The sequence below is a fragment of the Salvelinus fontinalis genome, chromosome 33 (assembly GCF_029448725.1).
Source record: "Salvelinus fontinalis isolate EN_2023a chromosome 33, ASM2944872v1, whole genome shotgun sequence".
Classification (NCBI taxonomy): Eukaryota; Metazoa; Chordata; class Actinopteri; order Salmoniformes; family Salmonidae; genus Salvelinus; species Salvelinus fontinalis.
The window spans coordinates 43,435,278-43,461,003 of NC_074697.1; the positions used below are offsets into that span (position 1 = coordinate 43,435,278).

General features: G+C 44.2%; 1 protein-coding gene across 2 annotated transcripts; it reads right to left on the reverse strand.

Annotated features, from left to right (window-relative positions):
* Positions 1-891: 891 nt before the first annotated feature.
* Positions 892-25,470, reverse strand: LOC129832346 (sodium channel subunit beta-2-like). 2 transcript variants are annotated; one of them, XR_008755908.1, is made up of 6 exons: positions 25,211-25,470; positions 8,736-8,902; positions 7,776-7,986; positions 6,532-6,727; positions 5,500-5,570; positions 892-3,874 (listed from the first exon to the last, which is right to left on the reverse strand). XR_008755908.1 is itself a non-coding variant. In XM_055896349.1 (5 exons), exons 1-5 carry the CDS (start codon positions 25,293-25,295, stop codon positions 3,847-3,849), a joined length of 687 nt encoding a protein of 228 aa, XP_055752324.1. In that variant the 5' UTR covers positions 25,296-25,469; the 3' UTR covers positions 892-3,846. The 2 variants fall into 2 exon arrangements, 1 of the variants encoding a protein (XP_055752324.1); XM_055896349.1 differs by lacking the exon at positions 5,500-5,570 and having other exon boundaries at positions 25,211-25,469.
* Positions 25,471-25,726: the final 256 nt, after the last annotated feature.

Below are 25,726 nucleotides of genomic sequence, written 5' to 3' on the forward strand. Positions count from 1 at the left end.
AGATCCCAATAGAGAAACGAATGAATAATGTAGCTTGGTTAGGGTCTTCCTAATTCTATATTCTGAGACCAGATTTGCTGACGGCTATTTAGGAGTTTTGACTGTTTCAAGTAGTGCACTCATGGCAAAATACTCCAGCTTTTAGTGTTGGCAGCGCCCTCTCCTTCCACACACACACACACACTCACACACGCTCACACACACTCACGCACACGCTCACACACTCTCACGCACACACACACACACGTCTGAGTAGGATTTGACCCGTGAAACGGAGTGTGTGTGTCTATAACTGAGTTTGTGAGCATTCATTTGCATGTGTGTGTCACCTTCAGTCCTGTCGGTGCCGGAGACCCCTCTGTTGGCTTACCGCGACACACGGCACACTCTGCAGGGATCTTTTGACCTTGCTGTTATCTTAACCCCTGCCAGGCCCATTTATTAAGAACCCCCCCCACTGAGACCCAGATACCTGCACTACAAGTGTTACATATCCATCCTCTCTCCCTCATCCCCCCCTTCTTCTCCGGGCTCCAGCAGAAAAGCGGACCTTCCTCTCTCTATTTGTCTCACTTTCAGACAGCCAGAGGGAGAGCAAAAAGGAAGTGTAGAGCGAGAGAGAGAGAGAGAATCCTATCTGCAGCTTGGGTTAATGTTTCTTTTTTCTCTATCCAGCACGATTAAGTCTTTGGATGTTGCTACAGTGCTGTCTAACGGTAGTAGCTACACACAGCACACTGGTGCATCGGCCATAACCCAGCCTCACAGCCTCCGCACTTCACCTGCTATCATTAATCACCCCTTCTCACCAGTAGTAATTCCACGGGGGAAGTTTTAGAGCTCATTTGTCAGGGGTTAGTAAAAAAATTGCTGACAATAAAAGGCACACTGTAATATTTCTATGCGCATTTTATTTCAAAATACAATAATGAATACAGCTCATTATTAGAGACAAGCATTTCTGGTGTTCGGTGCGAGAGGGGCCTGGTTAGAGCCATGCGTCACAGAGGAACAACTGCAGCAAAAACATGCATGACCACACAGAGAGAGAGAGTCAAACGCAAAACTCTGGGACCTCCACTATCCCAGCTAGCTATCCCGGCATTCAGGAGTCCAGCGGAGACGTCAGAGTGAGTGACAGGGGAAATGGAGGTGATGTTTATTTCATGAGGCTACATGTATTGCTTTGTCCCCTAGCCACCGGTAGCAGTGTGTGTCGGTGTGTGTGTGTTCGTGTATAAAATACAGTACAATCTCAATTATTATTATTTTTAATTCTTGAGGTTACTTTGGATAATTACGTCTGATTGTGACTTAGTTATAGTCTCTGGTTGTGGCAACAAGCTTCCCAGACGTATTTCTCACCATGATTCCAGCTGATGTCTCAGACTCCCTACATACTGATTTACACACCACACTCACAATTGCACATCAGTTGAATGAATTTATATTAGTCATTAAGTAAGTCTAGAATGAGAGCGTGTACGCCCTACAGGTGGAGATCAGCATTGACCTTCCACTGTTTAATTAATGATCTTTCAGATGCGAGCGCCCCAAACTCCAACTTCCCAAAGACCAAGTAATGATGGCTACAACAACGTCAACAGCCAGGACAACCACAAAGTCCTGGCAGGAAGTACACATTACATGACTATGCGGTACAAAATTCGACAATATCAAAGTACAATACTCGACCAAGAGAAATCTAAACTAGAACGGCTAGGAGATCTGAGGAGACAAATAAAAAGAAAACAAGCTCTGGCAGTGAATAACGTAAAGGCAGCCAATGAATGTGGTGGCCATTGCAGAGACAGGCAGAGACTGTCTCCAGATGAGGTAGGGCACTCCTGGGCACAGAATCAGCGTGGCCCCTGGCTTTAGCCCTTGAAACCACATCAGACAATACCAGAGGCACCCAGTCATATACAGTAACTACAGTTACACTCCCATAGCCTGTCTGCTCCACCAACAAGGTCTGTTGAAAAAATACAAAGCCAAGACTTTTAGACACAAGGAGCAAATTAAGACAACATATTACAAATATTAACTCAAATAAATAACGGTACTATTTTGCGGTTGTGATGTTGTTTTAGCAATTCCAAAGTTCATCTGTGCTTTTGGATACTTTTTTTGTGATCCTTCCCAGACGTACATACATTATAATGCTCTTAGGATAATGTAATTGAAGCCCTACGACTTTGAAGGTAGTTTGAAGTGCAATGGGTGGAAAGTGGAATGATTGATTGTGTATTAATTACATCTCACGTTGTGTCCCGAAATACAGTCACAGCCAGTGCAACACTCATGTAGCTAAATATGTAACATCCAGAGAACATCCAAGATCAATTACCTCAGAGGAGAGAGGTCCCATACATTCAAACATTGATAGTTTAAGACGGTGAGGACCACACCTAAATAGCGACAGCAATCAAGGCACGCCTCTAGAATACAGCTTGGTATTAGGACAAAACGTAGAAATATATGTATCTGATAGAAATGTTACGCTAACTTTTTTTCTGTTTTCCCTGAAAGTGCTCAGCTTGTGTGTATGTGTAGGCCTCTTTGTGTGGACGTCTGATGTGCAAAGCAGCCTGTATGTGGTGGTCGAAGCTTATGTGTTGGTTCACGTATAGTCAATGTGTCTGCGTGCTCACTTGAGTGTCACGTGTTAGTGCAGGTGGACAAAAAGGGAGACATCATTTGGGGATTGGGCTTTTTGTGCAATGTGAATTACAATATCATCAAAGACCAACAGGTTAATGATCCATCCATCGTAGGCAGAATTGTGCCTGTCATAATGTGTGCAAGAAATATCATGCTAATATATGATACAGTAGTAACTTAGTATGAGGAAGCAACACAGGCTAACATATCATATTGGAGGTGAAGCAAGGGTTCAGAAGAATTGACTACTGATAAAATCACCCCTGGCATCTCCATTCAGCGAGAGTCTGAGTTTGAAGAGAAGACACTCAAACACTCTAAGGACACTCAAACGCACACATATTCACACACGTGTATACACCCACATTGCCCGTAGTGACATCTGAAGGTCCTTCACAAGCTTATACCCTGTACATAAAAAAACGAACACTCACAGACAAAAAAATCCATCCATACCATTCGCACACAGAACAGTTGTCATTTGCACACACACTCGCTGTCAGAAAGAAACAGGGAACTTTTTTTGCCCCAGCCATTATGCATCGCTAAGTAATGTGATAGAGCAGGAAAAAGAGAGAGAGAGCGAGCGAGAGAGAGAGGGAGAGAGAGAGAGAGTGTGAGAGCTGGATCTTTCCCAGTATTCATGGCTGTCAAACCATCCATTTACTCTGCAGATGTAGGATTTTAATTTGAGCCAGTTTGCTACAGCAGGAAAAAAATCCTGCAGCAACAGTACATGTTAATTATTATGTGGATCATAATGAATCGATATTTTTCTAGGAGCTGATACATTTTTCTTAAGGGAAAATCAGGTCAAAAATTTCCAAGTGGAAATTACAAACTTCAGAACCCTTTTTAAACCACAAATACAGTACACATTTTAAATGTCCTGCAGTGCATTTGACATGTCCTACGTCTGTCTTTTAAGAGAGACTAGAAGCGAGGAAAAAGGGGAAAGGGGAACGTCGTTTGGAGGCTGCCGTCCACTAGCTTCCTCCGCCTTTTGTGGCTTCTTGTCAAAGAAGAGAGAAGATAAGATGGCCGACTGAAGACAGAGGCAGGGGTGGCGTGGGTGGCGTGGCTGGCGGCTGGAGCTTCCCATAACGGCAATTTTGTTTGGCTGGACAAGAGGAGGGGGCGTGGGGTGAGGCAGATGCTGGACAAGGATTCAAGGAAGGGTCACTATACATCTTCAGGCAGGAATGCTTTCCTGAAGGTTATGGTTCATTGGAAACAGAGAGGCAGGGAAAGAAGAGAGCAGAGATATATATGAGCTCAGCGATACAGTACATACAGTACATCAAATCCATCTATTGAACATGTACAAGGAAACAACACCCCTAAGATCAACACACTAAAGAGATGTCCCACAGAATAAAGTCACATGAGGGTAGAAGACAAGATAGTTGAAACATCTAGGTCAGTGCTTTCTAAAGTAGGCACTGGTTGTCTTGCCAACCGGACTTGTTTCTAATCTGATTTCCATGCTATTGTTGTTGTACAGTAATTACATCCCACTGTAGGACCGGGGGGGAAAAGTCGGGACTAACTTGTACAATCCCATACACCAAACACAGACTGCACCACACACACCCATCACCACACCACATTCAGCTAGGGCCACAATGCAAACACAGCAATAGCTACTGTGCAGAAACAGGCAGGGGTGGATCTCTCATAGAGTTAGTGTGGAAAACAGGTTAGATACTAGTCACTCAAAACCTAGTAAAAACATGCAAACACACTGCCCTGAGACATGGCTGTAGACTCCTATAGTCTGCAAAAAAAGCTATGATACACGTGCTCAGTCTACAGACTATCTACTATCAGTAATATTTCAACTAACCCTATCTCTAACCCTAAACGTAACTCTTATAGTAACCCTAAACTTAACACTCACCCTAATGCTAGCCCTAATCATAACCCTTATTCTAAACCTAACCCTAACCCTAGCAAGCAGTTTCTTATCAACGGAGGGTTTGCTGATAGTATGACCATGAAAATCCAGGCCTATCCAAATAAAGTAGGACCGAAATTCATCCCGGAACCTTGCATGGCGGAGTCTACAGCCATGTGTCAGGTCAAACAAACACCTGACTGCAAACTAATGGACAAAATCTAACTTGAGATACAGTGAGCACACGTAACCTTTCCTTCCCCCACGAATCAAGTTACACGACAGATTTGTGCAGAAGAGTTCTGTGTTTGTATCTGAAGTTAGGATTGAGCCCTACAGGCTTTCAGAATCAGAACTGATCAGATCGAAGGCCTGGAAGAGAGATCATCAGGTAGAAAAGAGGTTGAAGGTAGACGGGAGAGCAGACCAGAGGGGGAAAGGTAGGATAGGATTGACCGTTCTATTGGATGAGATCAGGACAGGGGTTGAAGGTAGACGGGAGAGCAGACCAGAGGGGGAAAGGTAGGATAGGATTGACCGTTCTATTGGATGAGATCAGGACAGAGGTTGAAGGTAGACGGGAGAGCAGACCAGAGGGGGAAAGGTAGGATAGGATTGACCGTTCTATTGGATGAGATCAGGACAGAGGTTGAAGTCCTTTCCATGTCTCCTGTCCGTCACGGCCACTGATACATGAGACGACAGCACACTGTTTTAATCTGTTGTCCTTTCACATCAGTGGTCATACGGGACATGAGCCAAGGACACACGTAGCGTAGCGTAGCTAAATATCAAACAGAATTTGAAGTTCCCATCACCATGGTAACGAGAGAGCGGGATAAACATTAAGGTTTGGGGAAGAAAGCCATAAGTGGCCACTTCTTCTTGGGTAACTGGGGTCACATGACCAGCACAAAACACCAATCACAGATTGTTACCAGCGTGAGGGAGGGGGTGTGGCTCCAGCGAACCTTGGGTCTCCGGGACCATGCAGGCCGGTTATAGCTGCCTGGCTCATGGCAATATACACACATACACATGGGGCACGTGCACACACACAAAGAACACACATAAAACACGCAGACACACATAGGAACACACATTCAACACAAAGAAGAATAAAAGAAGGGGAAGAGGGGATATTTGTCAGCTTTGTTCAACCATTGTCACGGTGATTGAAAAAAAAAAATTATGAATCCACTTGACACCGGACATATTTCTGGCATGTGTTTCCATAGCATCTATATTTTGTGACGTTTCTGGGGTTATTCCAGAATGTTGTGACTTGTTAGGTATAAATGACAGACCACCCCCGTCAGCGCACATACATATGTATAGACATATACATATATATACATATATATATATATATATATATATATATATATATATATATATGTACATATAGCATGTACAGCTGGAAGAGAAAGATAATTGAAGTAGATTTTAAGACTCTCCAGTTTTGCCTCAAAAGCATTGCCTCAAGTAGATGACAGAAGACGAGAGCGAGAGCGCTAGAGAAAAGGACAAACAGCAAAGAGAAATGAAAGAAGGAAAGAGGAGGATAGCGCAAATCAGGGGACACGTTATTAGAATTTCACAACCTTGAGAAAGAGTCCTAGAGCAAAGCAATATACAGATGTAGGATTTTAATATGATCACCCTGTTGCAGCACAACTTTCCTGAAATGCAGGAAATGTTACACTTGTGCTGTATTTGAGGTTTAAAAAGGTTTCTGAAGTTTCTAATTTCCACTTGTAAATTTCAGACTTGATTTTCCCTTACACATATGTAAAACTCCAGAAGAATGTCCAACTTCCCATTTCCTGTTGCTGCAGAATTATTTTCATGCTGTAGCAAACTGGCTCAAATTAAGATCCTACATCTGTAGAGGTATCGAGGAAGAAATAGGACGGCTAAAGAAGGAGACATCACTTCAAGAGAAGGTTAAAACAAAGGGGGGTTCTCACTTGGTTCCCTCCTCGGTGCCCCCCTCTGCATCCAGCTTGCCCTCTTCCTCCATCTTCTGCTCGTCAGAGACGAGCTCCTGTTTCTTGTGGCGCCTTATACACTTCACCACCACCATGGACAGGATGAGCAGAGCCAGCGCACCGCCGACTGATGCCCCGATCGCCACTGCTATGGTCGAGTCCCGCGGGGGAGGCACTGTGGGTTGGGGGGGTAGGGGGTGGGGAGAGGGGAAGGAGGTGAGATAGTTCTGTAAATAGAGTGTACAGTTGGCAAAGGGCTGATTTAACCAGTATGAGGACACAACAAAAAACAGGATAGCAATGCCGAAATAGCCTTTTATGTATGTATGTATATGTGTGTGTGTGTGTGTGTGTGTGTGTGTGTGTGTGTGTGTGTGTGTGTGTGTGTGTGTGTGTGTGTGTGTGTGTGTGTTCATGAATGTGGGTCTTCATGCAAACACGCGGGTGTTAAAGTGTGTATGTGTGAGACGAACATTTGTGTGAGGCAATGACTATGAGGAGAGCTGGGTTGGCCCTCCCATCAATAAGTAAAAAGCTGTATAGTGTTAAGTCATCACGTCCAGTGAATGGCAAGGCCAGGACACATGAATTAATGGCATGCAGGCACACAAGCCTCAAAGCCAGGGATGGGCTAGTATGGATGGATGGATGGACCAGTTGTCCACAGATTAGTACTGAGCGATTTTTCTTGAGGTCGGGTCGGTTTCAGTTCTATCATAAAAAAATAACCATGGTTTTCAATTTAGGTTTCAATATGTATTTTTTCTACAGTAAACACACTATGCTTTACGTGGGTTGAAGAAACAACACTGAATAAAACAATGAATAAAAGTCCCATGATGGTTGTAACTGCCCATTACTGCTTATCACTTACTAATCATAATTTATTCACATTCTTTTACTTTAATAAAATAACTGTTTTATTTGATTACTTTACTATTTCAAGTCATCATTTCTAATGAGCGGTTGCCTATTCGGTCTGACAAAATCAACATTTTTGTAGATCTTCAAACAAATAAGGCATACTTTTATGACTGCTGAATACCAACTATCAAATCAAAGCAATCATTTAGATCATGTATTTTCAGGCTCGCGAAGCAACAGCAAAGTAACTTGCCCCCTGTCCCTCTTCTTACTCCCCTCCGTGCCCACTGTCCCTCTTCTTACTGCCTGCCTTGTACCCTGTATCTCTTCTTACTGCCTGCCTTGCCCCCTGCCCTTACGTTCTGTGACGACAAACATGTTGATGATTCCGTGGCCCTGGATGCGGTCGGGGGGGTTGCGCACGTAGCAGTTATAGACGCCCTCGTCCGACAGCTGGACATCAGAGAGGGTGATGGACAAGTCGTTCTTTTCCAGGTTACCCACAAACTGCACCCGGTCACTGAACTGGTCTGTCCGCAGGGGCATCATCCCCTTCTTATAGGTCATGAACTGGAGGAAAAAGGAGGAAGATGAGGGGTATTAGCAGAAGGATAGACAGGAAACATGTCATTTGTTATTGAACCCAGGACTCCCTGGAAAACAGTGGCAATTGTTACTGGGTACAGATGTAGGATCTTAATTTGTTCACTCTTTTGTTATTGAGAATTTTTCTGCACTGCAGGGACTCCAGATGAGCTTCGTGATTTACATACTTTCACTGAAAACCCGCAATAATACACGGTTATATTAACAGTATAGCACTTTTCATGTATTGCGGTCAAATTTTGTCCAGCTCATAGCCTATCCACTGATGAAGCAACATTATGGACCTAACGTTAAAATTCAGTTGCGGCAGGCTTATTTTGCTACGACAATACTGAACAAATTAAGCTCCTACATCTGTAGACTATCCTGGCTAAATCAATAAAGAAAATGAAAGACGTCGAAGTAGTTGGAGAAAGCATGGCTTTTAAAGAAGCAGATCGGAGACAGGAGAGAGAGGAGAGGGAGTTGACACAGGAAACGTAAGGAGAATGGAGAATGCAAAAGAAAAACGATTCATCTTACTGTATATTATGGCAGAGTGAAGAATTAGCCAGGCGTATGGTGTCCATTTTAGCCTTACATCTTACCCCTCCTTGAGCCAGTCCTCACCTTCCTTGAGTCAATCTGAGACTGAGGGTGTCCTAAAATGAACATCGTGCATCTGCCTGACATTGACACAAGACAAGGGCAGACACACGGTCTTCGTCTCTCACCATCTCCTCAGTCTCGTTGGTGTTCTCCTGGTAGGTCCAGTTCATGGCAAACTTGTTGACGTCCATCTTGTAGCAGGAGGTGAAGATGCACTGGATCCTCACCATGGTGCCGTTCAGGACGTTGATCTGGTTATGGACCAGGACATCCATACTGGACGCAGGGCAGGCTGGGGGAGGGAGGGATGGAGGGGATTGGTTAAGAAACACATAGATCTGCTACACATGGAAGTATGGGTATTGTTGTTTACTGTTCCACAGGAAGGAGTGAGTTAATTCACGAGAAAAATCATTCTGATTACACACATATGTACGGCGATCATCACATAAACAAACTGCTACAGTATGTATTTCAGAAGGTCATTTCTTGGGGGTCAGTGAAATCCTCTGTAAAGTGACCACCATTAGCAGACGGTGATAGTGGTATTAGAATACTGCTTTAGCAGTAGTGTTATGGATGCTAATTGTCCGCACAACCTGGGAGGCATTGCCGCAGCACAGAACCATACCGTAGCAACATCTCGGTATGCACACAGTGACTCACTCCTGCTCCGGTTACTCTTAACGCAGCGCTAGACACACCTTGCACTTCCTCCAGCAGTGCCCTGAACCATACAGAAGGAGCATGTGAACGAACGCTTAGACAGCATTTTGAACAGCCGGTTGAAGCTGTGGTTCAGCGGTAGGCACAGAGGAATTCTACCCGGTAATTCTGCCCTGTAATTGTTTCACTCATAGGTATACTGGAAATCATTGCTTGCGGATTGGCGTTTGTTGCGGCGATGACTTATGCATGAGCATTGTCTAAAGCTGCAGAAAAAAAGTCTGGCTGAATCTCCTGAATAGATAACTCATTGAGGCATTGAGGCTTTGAGGCAGAACTGTGCTGTATACCTGTGTGTGCCTGTACTGCTGTGTCTGTGTACTGAGTATGATGACAATGCACAGTTTCAGTTAGGCATGTGAACATTTGCACATCTGTTTGTTTCTGGGTATGTTTGTGTGTGTTGTGTGTGCTGGGAAGGCACCAGAACGAATAGATTGGAAGGGCCTTTGATATCCACAGGTGGGAATGTTTTTTTACGGGTCCTCCTATGTGTGCACCTGCTTATGTTGGAAATATTTTTCCAATACTGAGGAACTATCATTCGCAATGGATGATAATTAAAACAAAAGGACTTTGTTTACAATGTGTGAGGTGAAGAAAATATTGCTGAGAACCATTTCAAATCATTGTCGCGCGGTTAATCATAAAAATCTGAAGTAAAATTATAAAAATACAAAAAGTTAAAATTAAACTAAGGCCATATGGACATGTTGATACACTGTGGTCCATTGGCGGCTAAAGAAATTAGCGCATATAACCCAGAGATAGCCTACTGGCCAATGCACCAGTAGACCTAGAACTTCCCTCGTCAATTAAGTAAATACATAAGCCGACAAATAAAAACAGTAGAAAATATATTATGATGAAAATTCTGGTTCTTTCAATCGCATTCATTATTCTACTCTGCATCCCTTTGACGTGAGATATTGATAGTGCAAAAATTTATCAAATCATCAACTGGGTCCGCCAGTAAGCTGTCGCTTGCGAACTTGTAGCATTGTATCAACTAGCCCCATCCAGACTCTCAGAGTTTCCCACGCCAGTGAGCTTGGGACTGACAGCTATTTTTATAAAGTTTCCAGTGGGATCATCTGCTCACGATACTTTGCATTTCTGACCGAGGCTTGGTGTTCGAGGACAGGAGTGTTGGAAAGAAATTCGTAATGGGAAAAAAACAGACTTCGTTTACAATGTGTGATGTGAAGAAAAAATTACTGAGAAGATTGGCTTATTAGTGGTGGACGTGGTGAGTTAAGACATCAGAAGTCAGACATTGCCAAATGGGTATTTTCCTACATTTGCATGCAGCAGGCCAGGTAAATTACTGTAATTAATACATGCATTAACATCAATTACTGTAACCAAATGACGTGCTCCCTCTGCTGTTTTCAGAAGTCCATGATCAGCTTTTTTGTTTTGTTGACGTTGAGGGAGAGGTTATTTTCCTGGCACCACTCCGTCAGCGCCCTCCTCCCTGTAGGCTGTTTCGTCATTGTTGGTAATCAGGCCTACTAAATTAATTAAAATAAAAGTTGATTTGTCACGTGCTCCGAATAAAACAGGTGTAGACCTTACAGTGAAATGCTTACTTACAGGCTCTAACCAACAGTGCAAAAAAGGTATTAGGTGAACAACAGGTAAGTAAAGAAATAAAAACAACAGTAAAAAGAAAGTGAAAAATAACAGTAGCAAGGCTATATACAGTAGCGAGGCTATAACAGTAGCGAGGCTACATACAGGCACCGACCGGTTAGTCGGGCCAATTGAGGTAGTATGTACATGAATGTATAGTTAAAGTGGCTATGCATATATGATAAACAGAGTAGCAGCAGCATAAAAAGAGGGGTTGGGGGGGCACACAATGCAAATAGTCCAGGTATCCATTTGATTACCTGTTCAGGAATGTTATGGCTTGGGGGTAAAAACTGTTGAGAAGCCTTTTGTCCTAGACATGGCACTCCGGTACCACTTGCCATGCAGAAGTAGAGAGAACAGTCTACGACTGGGGTGGCTGGGGTCTGACAATTTTTAGGGCCTTCCTCTGACACGCCTGGTGTAGAGGTCCTGGATGGCAGGCAGCTTAGCCCCAGCAATGTACTGGGCCGTACGCACTACCCTCTGTAGTGCCTTGCGGTCGGAGGCCGAGCAATTGCCGTACCAGGCAGTAATGCAACCCTCTGCTAGCCAGCAGCATACCACCCTGCATACCACTACTGGCTTGCTTCTGAAGCTAAGCAGGGTTGGTCCTGGTCAGTCCCTGGATGGGAGACCAGATGCTGCTGGAAGTGGTGTTGGAGGGCCAGTAGGAGGCACTCTTTCCTCTGGTCTAAAGAATACCCCAATGCCCCAGGGCAGTGATTGGGGACACTGCGCTGTGTAGGGTGCCGTCTTTCGGATGGGACGTTAAACGGGTGTCCTGACTCTCTGAGGTCATTAAAGATCCCATGGCACTTATCGTAAGAGTAGGGGTGTTAACCCCGGTGTCCTGGCTAAATTCCCAATCTGGCCCTCAAACCATCATGGTCACCTAATAATCCCCAGTTTACAATTGGCTCATTCATCCCCCTCCTCTCCCCTGTAACTATTCCCCAGGTCGTTGCTGCAAATGAGAACGTGTTCTCAGTCAACTTACCTGTTAAAATAACGGTAAATAAATAAATAAATAAATAAACCTGTCAGGATGCTCTCGATGTTGCAGCTGAAAAACCTGTTGAGGATCTGAGGATCCATGCCAAATATTTTTAGTTGCCTGAGGTGGAATAGGCTTTGTCGTGCCCTCTTCACGACTGTCTTGGTGTGTTTGGACCATTCTAGTTTGTTGGTGATGTGGACACCAACGAACTTGAAGCTCTCAACCTGCTCCACGACAGTCCCGTCGATGAGAATGGGGGTGTGCTCGGTCCTCCTTTTCCTGTAGTCCACAATCATCTCCTTATTCTTGGTTATGTTGAGGGAGAGGTTGTTATTCTGGCACCACCTGGGCAGGTCTCTGACCTCCTCCCTATAGGCTGTCTCGTCGTTGTCGGTGATCAGGCCTACCACTGTTGTGTTGTCTGCAAACGTAATGATGGTGTTGGAGTCGTGCCTGGCCAACAGGGAGTACAGGAGGGGACTGAACACGCACTCCTGGGGGGCTCCAGTGTTGAGGAGCACTGTGGCAGATGTGTTGCTACCTACCCTCACCACCTGGGGGCGGCCCGTCAGGAAGTCCAGGATCCAGTTGCAGAGGAAGGTGTTTGGTCCCAGGATCCTTAGCTTAGTGATGAGCTTTGAGGGCACTATGGTGTTGAACGCTGAGCTGTAGTCAATGAATAGCATTCATGTGGAGTGCAATAGAGATTGCATCATCTGTGGATCTGTTCGAGCGGTATGCAAATTGGAGTGGGTCTAGGGTTTCTGGGAAAATGGTGTTGATGTGAGCCATGACCAGCCTTTCAAAGCACTTCATAGCTATGGACGTGAGTGCTACGAATCTGTTGTCATTTAGGCAGATTACCTTCGTGTTCCTGGGCACAGGGACTATGGTGGTCTGCTTGAAACATGTTGGTATCACAGACTCAATCAGGGACATGTTGAAAATGTCATTGAAGACACCTGCCAGTTGGTCAGCACATGCCCGGAAAACACATCCTGCTACTCTGTCTGGCTCTGCAGCCTTATGAATGTTGACCGTGTTTAAAGGTCTTACTCACGTCGACTACGAAGAGCGTGATCACACAGTCATCCGGAACAGCTGATGCTCTCATGCATGCATCAGTGTTGCTACCTCGAAGCTAGCATAGAAGGGATTTAGCTCGTCTGGTAGGCTCGTGTCACTTGGCAGCTCACGACTGTGCTTCCCTTTGTAGTCTATAATAGTTTGCAAGCCCTGCCACATAAGACGAGCGTCGGAGCCTGTGTAGTATGATTCAATCTTGGCCCTGTATTGATGCTTTGCCTGTTTGATGCTTCATCGGAGGGCATAGCAGTATTTCTTATAAGCTTCCGGGTTAGAGTCCCACACCTTGAAAGCGGCAGATCTACCCTTTTGCTCAGTGCGAATGTTGCCTGTAATCCATGGCTTCTGGTTGGGGTATGTACGTACAGTCACTGTGGGGATGACGTTCTCAATGCACTTATTGATATAGCCAGTGACTGATGTGGTGTACTCCTCAATGCCATCGGAAGAATCCCGGAACATGTTACAGTCTGTGATAGCAAAACAGTCCTGTAGTTTAGCATATGCTTCACCTGACCACTTTTTCATAGACTGAGTCACTGGTGCTTCCTGCTTTAATTTTTGCTTGTAAGCAGGAATCAGGAGGATATAATTGTGGTTGGATTTACCAAATGATAGATTGAATATGCCTGTAAACACTCCAGCCAGCTGGTCTTCACATGCTCTGAGGACGCGCCTAGGGATGCCATCAGGCCGACAGCCTTGCGAGGGTTAACACGCTTAAATGTCTGACTCATGTTGGCCACGGAGAACGAGAGCACACAGTCCTTGGGAGCAGGCACTGTGTTATCCTCAAAACGGGCAAAGAAGGTGTTTAGCTTGTCTGGGATTAAGACGTCCTTCTCCGCGATATGGCTGGTTTCCCATTTGTAATCCATGATTGTCTGTAGGCTCTGCCACATACGCCTCATGTCTGAACCGTTGAATTGTGACACTTTGTCTCTATACTGGCATTTGCCTGTTTGATTGCCTTACAGAGGGAATAACTTCACTGTTTGTATTCAACCATATCCCCGGTCCCCTTGCCATCTTGAAGCATGGATTCTGATTGGTCAGACCAGCGTTGACTAGACCTTAGCCCTGGTACTTCTTGTTTGAGTTTCCGCCTATAGGCTGGGAAGAATAAATGGAGTTGTGATCTGATTTGCCAAATGCGAGTAGCAGTGATCTAATGTTTTTCGAGTACTATAGTCAGATAGAACTTCGGTAGCGTTTTCCTCAAATTTGCTTTGTTAAATACCCCAGCTACAATAAATTCAGCCTCAGGATATGTGGTTTCCAGTTTACATAAAGTCCTATTTGGTTCCTTGAGGGCTGTCATGGTATTGGTTTGAGGGGGAATATACATGCCTGTGACTATAACCGAAGATTATTAGCTTGGGAGGTAATACGTTTGGCATTTGATTGTGAGGTATTCTAGGTCGGGTGAACAAAAGGACTAGAGTTTCTGTATGTTATCACAATCACACCATGAGTAGTTAATCATGAAACATACACCCCCGCCTTTCTTCATCCTGGAGAGTTCTTTATACCTATCTGCGTGATGAGAAGCACGATGAGAACTGAGAACACAGCTGGCTGTTTGGATGGGGACAGTATATCCTGAGAGAGCAATGATTCCGTGAAACAGAGTATGTTGCAGTACCTGATGTCTCTCAGAAAGGAGATCCTTGTACTAAGCTCATCTACTTTATTGTCCAGAGACTGAACATTAGCGAGTAATATACTCGGAAGCGGTGGATGGTGTGCCCGCCCCCTGAGTCAGAATAGAAGTCCACTCCGAATACCTCTTCTCCATCATATTCCTGGTCATAATGCTGGTGAGTTACCGCCACTCTGATATCCAAAAAGTTCTTACCGGCTGTATGTAATAACACAAAAAAACGTTCTGGGCTAATAATGTAAGAAATAACACAAAAAAAAAACGAAATACTGCAAAGTTGTTTAACCTGTTGGGGATGGGGGCGCTGTTTAGACTATTTATGCTAATGTGGCTAATTTTTTAAACGGCTTCCCACAAAATCCTTGATCGTACAATATGCATATTATTATTATTATTGGATAGAAAACAGTCTATAGTTTCTATAGGAGTTGAAATTTTGTCTCTAAGTGGAACAGAGCCCATTCTACAGCAATTTCCCTGACATGGAGTCAGATTTGAGAAACGTTGGCCACTTTTCTGAAGTCATTTAAACGGGCACTGTCGTTGCTATGACTATACGGACACTTCTTACGTCTTCCCCTGGATGCCTTTACGTGATGACGATTCCAACGGGCTCGATTGCTCGTTCACAGGCCCTACAAATGAAAAAAACCTTTAGCTAGCAAGTCTTTTCTTGCTGCGTAACGCGCGTGGAAGACACCGACCCTCTCCTGTTCCAAGCGTTAGTTTAGCCTGTTATATTTCTCCGGTCATCTTTTCACTCGTTATAGGAGTTACAAACATCACAAAGTAGTTAATTTAAAGCGTTTTATAGCAATTTATATCCGTTTAGTGCGATTTTGGGACATTTATTTTTGCAACGATGTGAAAAGTTGGAAACGCTTTTCAGTTCATCCCGAACGTAGTTGACATTTCCACATGGCAAGAGGACAGCTTTCCACCAAAAGACGATTGCTCCCAAGAAAGGATCCTTTGCCCAAGATACTGATGGAAGAACAGCTCAAGGTAGGACATTTTTATTATGATAAATCGTGTTTCTGTCGAAACATTTTAGTGGCTTAGGACGCCATGTTTTTTGACGTAGCTTCGCTTGGCGCAAACTGTATTGAAAAGTAAGGATAAATTAAAAAATGTAATAACGCAATTGTATTAAGAATTAAATTGTCTATCAATCCCTGTCCACCCTATATTTTTTAGTCACGTTTATGAGTATTTATGTATAAGAGTAGATCACTGTCTAAGTGGCGCAAGGACGTTTTCTTTACCAGCTTGTCTACATTTCACATTGTCTAACCATGATTTTGGTGGCTAAATATAAACATTTTCGATCAAACTGTATATGCATGTTGTAATGTGATGTTACAGGAGTGTCATCGGAAGAATTCTGAGAAGGTTAGTGAAAAAATTAATATCTTTTGGCGATGTTGACTTTTATCGCTCACTTTGGCTAGAATCAATGCTGGGCTGCTAATTGCTATGTGCTAAGCTAATATAACGATTTATTGTGTTTTCGCTGTAAGACACTTAGAAAATCTGAAATATTGTCTGTATTCACAGGATCTGTGTCTTTCGATTCGTGTATGCTGTGTATTTTTACGAAATGTTTGATGATTAGTAGTTAGGTAAACACGTTGCTCATTGTAATTATTCTAGTCCATTTGTGATGGTGGGTGCAATTGTAAACTATGCCATATACCTGAAATATGCACTTTTTTCTAACAAAACCTATCCCATACCATAAATATGTTATCAGACTGTCATCTAATGAGTTTTTTTGTTGGTTAGGGGCTATAAATATCTTAGTTTAGCCGAATTGGTGATGGCTACTGGTGTTGGTGGACAAATAAAAGATGGTGGATTATGCTAATGTGTTTTTAGGTAATAGATGTACATCTTTACATATTGTGTCTTCCCTGTAAAACATTTTAAAAATCGGAAATGTTGACTGGATTCATAAGATCTGTGTCTTTCATTAGCTGTATTGGACTTTAATGTGTGAAAGTTAAATATTTTAAAAAAATATTTTTTTTGAATTTCGCGGCACTGGTTTTTCAGTGGGGGGGGGGGGGGGGGTGCCGCTAGCGCCACGCTGATCCTAGACAGGTTAAGAGCTAGAAGCAGAGCTGCCATGTCTGTCTTAGTTTTGGAGAAAGACGTGCCATATCTGTGCCACACATCCCTCCCCTTCTTCTTGTTGCAACATTTGACATTATTCTCAAGACACATTATCTTCACACCTATTTTAGATCATTTTCACTGACTGCCGCAGCTCAATCAGCTAGACATATTGCGACATGCGCTGGCCAAATTGTGGGCTTCCCAAATAGGCATAGGCCTACACACTTGTGATTTGAAACAATCCACAGTAATTTTGGCGAGAGTGAGCCCTCTCGCTTCACCTCTTCATCTCTGCTGAAACTCTCACATCGGAGAAAGCATTGAATGAGCGAAACAGCGCCCCTCTGTCTTACTATATGTAGCCCATGTATCTGATGCTGTCTGGATAGAAATAGTATGACATGCCATCCTCTTTTGGTCCAGACAGCATCAAATTCATGGTCTATGTGTAAGTATTTGTCTGAGAGTGGCTGTTAGTGAGTGCAAGCACGTGCATGATCACCGGGGTGGGATGGGGGTGTTGGCTCTGCACCATTTGTTCTCTCTGCAGTCTGCCGAGTTTTGTGTTCCTGGACAAATTCCCACTACTTATTTTTTTCTCTCTCTCTGTCTCTCTCTCTGTCTCTGTCTCTGTCTCTGTCTCTGTGTGTCTCTGTCTCTGTGTGTCTCTGTCTCTGTGTGTCTGTGTGTCTCTGTCTCTGTGTGTCTCTGTCTCTGTGTGTCTGTGTGTCTGTGTGTCTGTGTGTCTGTGTGTCTCTGTCTCTGTGTGTCTCTGTCTCTCTGTGTCTCTGTGTCTCTGTGTCTCTGTGTCTCTGTCTCTGTCTCTGTCTCTGTCTCTCTCTCTCTCTCTCTCTCTCTCTCTCTCTCTCTCTCTCTCTCTCTCTCTCTCTCTCTCTCTCTCTCTCTCTCTCTCTCTCTCTCTCTCTCTCTCTCTCTCTCAGTGGTGCAGTTAGTGTCCTGTCCCTCGGCTCCCTCACTTCCTCGCTGTTCTCTCACCCTCCCTACCCTCCCTCCCTTCCTCTCTCTGAATCAGGTGTCCTCTGGAAGTACTGCGCACAGCACCTTCTTAGAGAGGAGGGAGGGACAAATAGGCTGACATCCCACAATATGCATACAAACATGACGCACATCCCCCCCTCCACGCACACACATATGCTCGCATATTGACCCATAGCTACACATTGGCAAAACATATGCACAAGCTGTACGTCATACACACACACACACACACACACACACACACACACACACACAGTCACACACACACACACACACAAACACACACACACACACACACAAACACACACACAGACACACACACAAACACACACACACACACACACAACACACTCAGCCGTGCGCGCTAGTATTTACTGGTGATATGTGAATGTCTTCCCAGCCTACGCCTTGCCCTTGTATATTTCCAATTAGCTATATACAGATGTAGGATCTTAATTTGAGCCTGTTTGCAGAAAAAATAACCCTGCAGCAATAGGAAACGTGAATTATTATGTGGATTATAATTAATGGACATTTTTTTGTAAGGGTTGATACACTTTGAAGTCAGTTTGTAATTTAGGGATGTAGGGAAATTCTCTGCAACAAAAGAGTGATCAAATTAAGATCCTACACTGTACTGTAGCTTGTGCATCTATAGGGTGAGTACATTCCCACACCGAGGGGGTTAATTTACAGTATGTCCATCACGTGCTTATACTGTACATAAAGAATCAGCTAATCCCATCCATGCTTAGTCAGCTGGCATGTCTTAATGACGCTCAAAGTCTACATAATGGGAAGTAATTGGAAGCTACTGTAGCTCACTGCCAATACTAAAGATTAGCTAACCTAACTTGAGTAGCATTTGGTTCTGCAGTAACTTAAAGGGGGAGTCCAACGAAAGTCTCCTCTCTCTCTTGTGCAAGAGGCTTTGGTTGGGAAAGTTACATCATGTCAGTAGGTAGCACATGCATGATGAGTTGACGTTGATCGCACACGAACATTGCCTTGCTCTAACTTTGACACACTTCATCACGGCTGAAGGTAATCTCTGAGTTAGACGCTATCTTGAACACACGTACATGTTTTCTGTACGTGTTACTGGGAGTTAAGAATATGTCTGATGCCAACATCACTGTCTAAAACTATAGGCCTATACACACACATATTGGACTATAATATCACAGTATGTGTAGCATTCAGAGAGAGATTATCTCATCCTATAAGTCAAGTGTGTCAATAGTGTGTAACACCCGTATGCTTATGTTGCCCTACTTCATCCGCTATCACAAGGCAGGAAATACTGCAGTGTAGCGCCCTCTCCCTCCCTCCTCCCTTCCTCTCCTCTCCCTCCCTCTGCACACCCTAGATCTCCCTCCCGCTCTCTGTCTTTCAGCTCCTTTTTTTCCAGAGGCTCGAGGTCATTGTAAAAGAGAAGGTAAAGACAAGATGCTCTGCGGTGCTGTAGAAACGACTTTCAAATGTCATTGGATTACTGTGTGGCGGCTATATAGATACGGTCGCACGCACGCACGCACGCACGCACGCACGCACACACACACACACACACACACACACACACACACACACACACACACACACACACACACACACACACACACACTGCACCAAGATAACTTCAGGTCATCAAGATGTGTTCTTTACAGTTAATATCACATATTGCAAATACAATTAAAAAAAAGGTTACACTCTTAGAGAAAAGGTTTCCAAAAGGGTTCTTTGGCTGTCCCCACGGGTGAACCCTATTTGGTTCATTCGAAAACCCTCTGTGCAAAGGGTTCTACATGAAACCCAAAAGGGAACCTAGAACCAAAAAGGGTTATTAAAAGTGTTCTCCTAAGGGGACTGCCGAAGAACGCTTTGAGGTTCTAGATGTAAGAGTGTAGATGCAATACTATGCTACTACACCTGTATCATTCCAGATGCAGCTGTAAAACGAGCCAAGACTCTAATAGCATGGAAGAGAATGCAAGCTTTTGTTGAGGTTCTACCATACCACCTCTACTAATCTCTGAGTGTGTTTTGCGGGGAGAGTGGGATTGTAGTTTCCTGTGGTTTCTTAGCTAACAGGACATTGCATTCACCCACTGTGTGTGTGTGTGTGAGCATACATGTGTGTAGAACCGACTATCTACCGAGAGAGTGTTCATCTATGTTCTTCGTAGCTGTCGATTCACCACCACAAATCGATGCTGGCATTAAGACCGCACTCAATGAGCTGTATTCAGCCATAAGCAAACAGGAAAACGCTCATCCAGAGGCGGCGCTCCTAGTGGCCGGGGACTTTAATGCAGGGAAACTTAAATCAGATTTACCTAATTTCTATCAGCATGGTAAATGTACAACCAGAGGGAAAAAAACTCTTAGACCACCTTTACTCCACACACAGAGACGCGTACAAAGCTCTCCCTCGCCCTCCATTTGGCCAATCTGACCATAAATCTATCCCCCTGATTCCTGCTTACAAGCAAAAATTAAAGCAAACAGGCAAAGCGTCAATACAGGACTAAGATCGAACCGTACTTCACCAGCTCGGATGTGGCATGGCTTGCAAACTATTACAGACTACAAAGGGAAGCACAGCCGAGAGAGCTGCCCAGTGACACAAGCCTACCAGACAAGTTAAATTACTCCTATGCTCGCTTCAAGGCAAATAACACTGAAACATGCATGAGAGCATCAGCTGTTCCGGACAACTGTGTGATCATGCTCTCAGCAGCCGATGAGAGTAAGACCTTTAAACAGGTCAACGTTCACAAGGCCGCAGGGCCAGACAGATTACCAGGACATGTACTCCAAGCATGCGCTGACCAACTGTCAAGTGTCTTCATTGACATTTTCAACCGCTCCCTGTCTGAGTCTGTAATACCATAGTCCCTGTGCCCAAGAACACTAAGGTAATCTGCCTAAATGACTACCGACCCGTAGCACTCACATCTGTAGCCGTGAAGTGCTTTGAAAGGCTGGTCATGGCTCACATCAACAACATTATCCCAGAAACCCTAGATCCACACCAATTTGCATACCGCCCCAACAGATCCACAGATGATGCAATCTCTATTTCACTCAACACTGCCCTTTCCCATCTAACACCTATGTGAGAATCCTATTCATTGACTACAGCTCAGCATTCAACACCATAGTGCCCTCAAAGCTCATCACTAAGCTAAGGACCCTGGGACCAAACAACTCCCTCTGCAACTGGATCCTGGACTTCCTGACGGGCTGCCCCCAGGTGGTAAGGGTAGATAACAACACATCCGCCACGCTGATCCTCAACACGGGTACCCCTCAGGGGTGCGTGCTCAGTCCCCTCCTGTACTCCCTGTTCACTCATGACTGCACGTCTAGGCACGACTCCAACACCATCATAAAGTTTTCCGATTACACAACAGTGGTAGACCTGATCACCAACAACGATGAGTCAGCCTATAGGGAAGAGTACAGAGACCTGGCCGTGTGGTGCCAGAATAACAACCTCTCTCTCAATGTGATCAAGACAAAGGTGATGAATGTGGACTAAAGGAAAATGAGGACTGAGTACACCCCCATTTTCATCGACGGGGCTGTAGTCGAGCAGGTTGAGAGCGTCAAGTTCCTTGGTGTCCACATCACCAACAAACTAACATGGTCCAAGCACACCAAGACAGTCGTGAAGAGGGCACTCAGGAGACTGCAAAGATTTGGCATGGGTCCTCAGATCCTCAAAAGGTTCTACAGCTGCACCATCGAGAGCATCCTGACAGGTTGCATCACTGCCTGTTATGGCAACTGCTCAGCTTCCGACCTGAAGGTGCTACAGAGGGTAGTGTGTATGGCCCAGTTCATCACTGGGGCCAAGCTTCCTGCCAACCAGAACCTCTATACCAGGCGGTGTCAGAGGAAGGCCCTAAAAATTGTCAAAGACTCCAGCCACCCCAGTCATAGACCGTTCTCTCTGCTACTGCACACCAAGCGGTACCGGAGCGTCAAGTCTAGGTCCAAGAGGCTTCTAAACAGCTTCTACCCCCAAGGCACAAGACTACTGAACATCTAATCAAATGGCTACCCAGAATATTTGCATTGCCCCCCCCCACCACCTCTTTTACGCTGCTTCTACTCTCTGTTATTATCTATGCAAAGTCACTTTAATGACTCTACCTACATGTATATATTACCTCAATTACCTCGACTAACTGGTGCCTCCGCACACTGACTCTGTACCGGTACCCACTGTATATAGCCTCGCTATTGTTATTTTACTGCTGCTTTTGTTTATTATTATTTATTTTTTTTCTTAAAACTGCATTGTTGGTTAGGGGCTTGTAAGTAAGCATTTCACTGTAAGGTCTACAACTGTTGTATTCATGTGACAAATACAATTTGATTTGATTGTCAGCAGTATGTTTGTTTAGTGTGTATAGAAATGTCAAACTTAATGGTTCAATGTGTGTGTGTGTGTGTGTGTGTGTGTGTGTGTGTGTGTGTGTGTGTGTGTGTGTGTGTGTGTGTGTGTGTGTGTGTGTGTGTGTGTGTGTGCGTGTGCAAAGGATTTTAAAGTGGTATGTCACTGTTCGTGAAATGTCCCGAACTAACAAACATCACCAATCCACTGAGACTGTGGTTCTGCCTTGGTACTCTTTCACCTGGTACAAGACTAGTTCGGACCAGAGCCATGTATTTTGAGAGTTGGGCCAACTTTTAGAATTTTGAAAATGTTTCTAATTCTAGGCATTCAGTTACATAGCATTATTTACATATTCTCCCTGTAAAGTAATGGGGTGTTATGTGTAACATAGCTGCCATAGAATTTGTACGTTTTCTGCAAATGTACCATAATGCAGAACCCTCAAGGGCACAACTTTCTAAACACTACCTGCCTTCTGACAAGGTGGTTGATGGTCCAGGTTGTCTCATAGACCGTGACCTCCCCATGACCTCTGGGCCCATTAGCTGCCCAGTTATACATAGCCTTGAATAAAAGTGACTGCCGATGTCCTTGGTCCTGTGTGTGTTCAGTGTGAATGTGTGTGTGTGTGTGTGTGTGTGTGTGTGTGTGTGTGTGTGTGTGTGTGTGTGTGTGTGTGTGTGTGTGTGTGTGTGTGTGTGTGTGTGTGTGTGTGTTTGGCTGTAGGCAATGGCTCAGCCTACTCAATGACTGGTGAGTTCAATAAGGGAAAGGATGATGTGTTGTAATACATTACTGAGGGACTGATCTTAATATGGTGGTCATAATGTTTTTACGTTTGGCTTTGTGGAGGTAACAGTGGTCAAAATGCATTGGATCATCTCTGTCTTTTGATGGCTGAGGTACGTGTCTTTGATATGACACGGGACACAATATTAGGTGAACCTGCTGACAGGCAAGGTCATGATGCAGGAGTCTATGGGATCACAAACGACCCACGACACCTGTACCTTACAGCTCAATATAACCATGTACCCTACAGCATCCCTTCCATAATGAAGCAGCTCCTTCTACTCTCTGCTTCCTCACATTCAAAAGGAGCAGCCTTATGGCACTATCCTGAGAATTTATGATCTATCCTATGAAATAAAATGCTGCCAGCTCCAAACTAAAATGCCGCATCGCCACGGTATGGTACAGACTACAGTATGGTCTATACAGTGGCTGTGGATTAGCCTGCCCCCTTGTGGATGAAATTATAAAGTGCACTCAAAGATCCCAATACCAAATGGATCTTACAAACACTCTTGGTTGATAGTCTGCAATCGGTTGTCATCCAGTGTAGCCTAGTCCCCTATATCAATCATCCATACTGTTGTTAAATAGCATTTGTGAGCTCCTAAAAGTCGACTAGTACCAACTGCTCCTTCAAATAGTATGAGAGGATGTATATGTGAGCTCAGCATGCCAGCCAGCATTGCCTGCTCGACATTGCTGTGGTCTATGAAGTACAATGTTTGCGTGGCACTGTCTCCCTCTGGTGTAAAAGTCTAGGAGGTGCAGCAGCATGACAATACATGACTGTTCTAAAACGGTGGACGTTTCAGAGGCTGGTGTCGTATGAGTCATCTCTTCTGCTGCATACTGCACAATGGCCAGACAGCGTGAACCAGATGACACACACACATACAGTTGCATCATCACAACAGTTTGAAAGTGTTAGGCTATAGGCACTACGTGGCAATGCTATTTTTCCAATATACATGTTCCACCCTACTTTTTATTTGTAATAGTCTACAACATTATGAAAACACAGATATCAACGGGCATAGGTGGAACATAAAGGTTTAGGCTACTGCATAGGCTTAATGTGTGTCATGGCATCAACATTACAGTTCGTGATATTCATCTCATAAGCTGTCATTGCGCATCAGGAGCCTGTTGCCAAGCAGGCCTCTGCTGAGCACAAAACAGAGCGTTCACTGTCCATCTTTACCTGAGTGCTATTTGGGATACGAATAATAAAGTGTAGGCTATGTAAATGAACGGGAAATATAGGCTAAACTAGTGAGGCAATGTGAATAGATTATTGTATCCGCCCAGATGCGCTAAACTCAGTATAGGCTTCGTTATAGCCAGTTGGCCGAGGCACTGCAAGCTGCTAGTCACGCTTAGACCCGCTATTATGAGAAAGCAAACACTATGAAGACTTCTTTATTTTAAATTGAGGATAAACGACCATTTCTTTCAGATTCAAGGCCTGTTTACAAATAGCCTGTACGCAAGGCGATGTTGCTAGTGATGCGTCTCTAGTGTAGAGATGATGGAGATACGCGGTGTCCGTGCGTCAGCGTCCATCCACTCCACCCCGCACCTGCATCAGTAGAGAGAGCATCACTGGATCTGCCTGAGCCCTGATACTTACACGACTGTTACACATTCTGAATAAGCTATAGGTAGATAGCGGGCCAATAATAAATCCCCACGTTGTTTCGGGTTTTTCATCGATATAGATCAGGCGTTGGGACACTGGAATTACGCTTTTTGTGATTCACTACGTTTGTCTCTGGAGTAAAAACAAACCAAAAAACATCGCTTAGCCTACTGTTATGGTTACTTGACAGAGTCTGTTGACATAGCATACAGACGTATTAGATCAAATTACTAATGGCGAGGGGAAAGTGTTGGTCATTTAGTTGGTAATTTATAGTGATAACAAGCGGCGGATTTCGTGAGCCACCAGTCTATTAATTAGGTAGCCTACCATAATCATACAGCATTTCAGGAATATCTAGATGTCGCTCATCTACACACACACACACACAAACACACGCACATACACAGCGCGCGAGAAAACGGAGCACATTTAATCCAAGTGAGTACAATTGTGCCTCTGTCACTCATCTTTCCAAATATCGATCCGCTGTTAACTTTACATTAGACGCTTCTGTTGTAGCCTACTTACCCATAATATAAACCATCAACCCCACGATGCTCAAATTGATAGCTGGCATCCACGTCTTATTTCGCTTTTGTAATGTAAAATGCATTGTATCTCCTTGTAGTAAAACGTCACGATATATAATGAAATAGAAATGTCGTAAAATCTTCCCTTTTAATCTTAAAATATGTGTTATTTTTTTCAGTGCTATGATATGGCTGGCAGTGACTGTAGCTGTAGAAATGGTTGATTATATGGTTGTGGGTGTCTCTCAAAAGAAGGCAGGGAGGTTGGAAATGGAATTAAATCCCCTACTCTTAGCCCCCTCCCTCTCTAGCTCTCCGTTTCCCCCTTTCATATATCACATTTCAATGTACAATTATTAAAGTACATTTACTCGCAATGATCTACAGTTTCAACTTAACAGCATAATTTGGAAAAGCACTTGATGTTCGCAACTCACTGATGCCCATAGATAAACTACTGAGATTTAATCATACAGTATAATAGCGTCTTTCCTTGTTTGTTTGATCGGGCTCA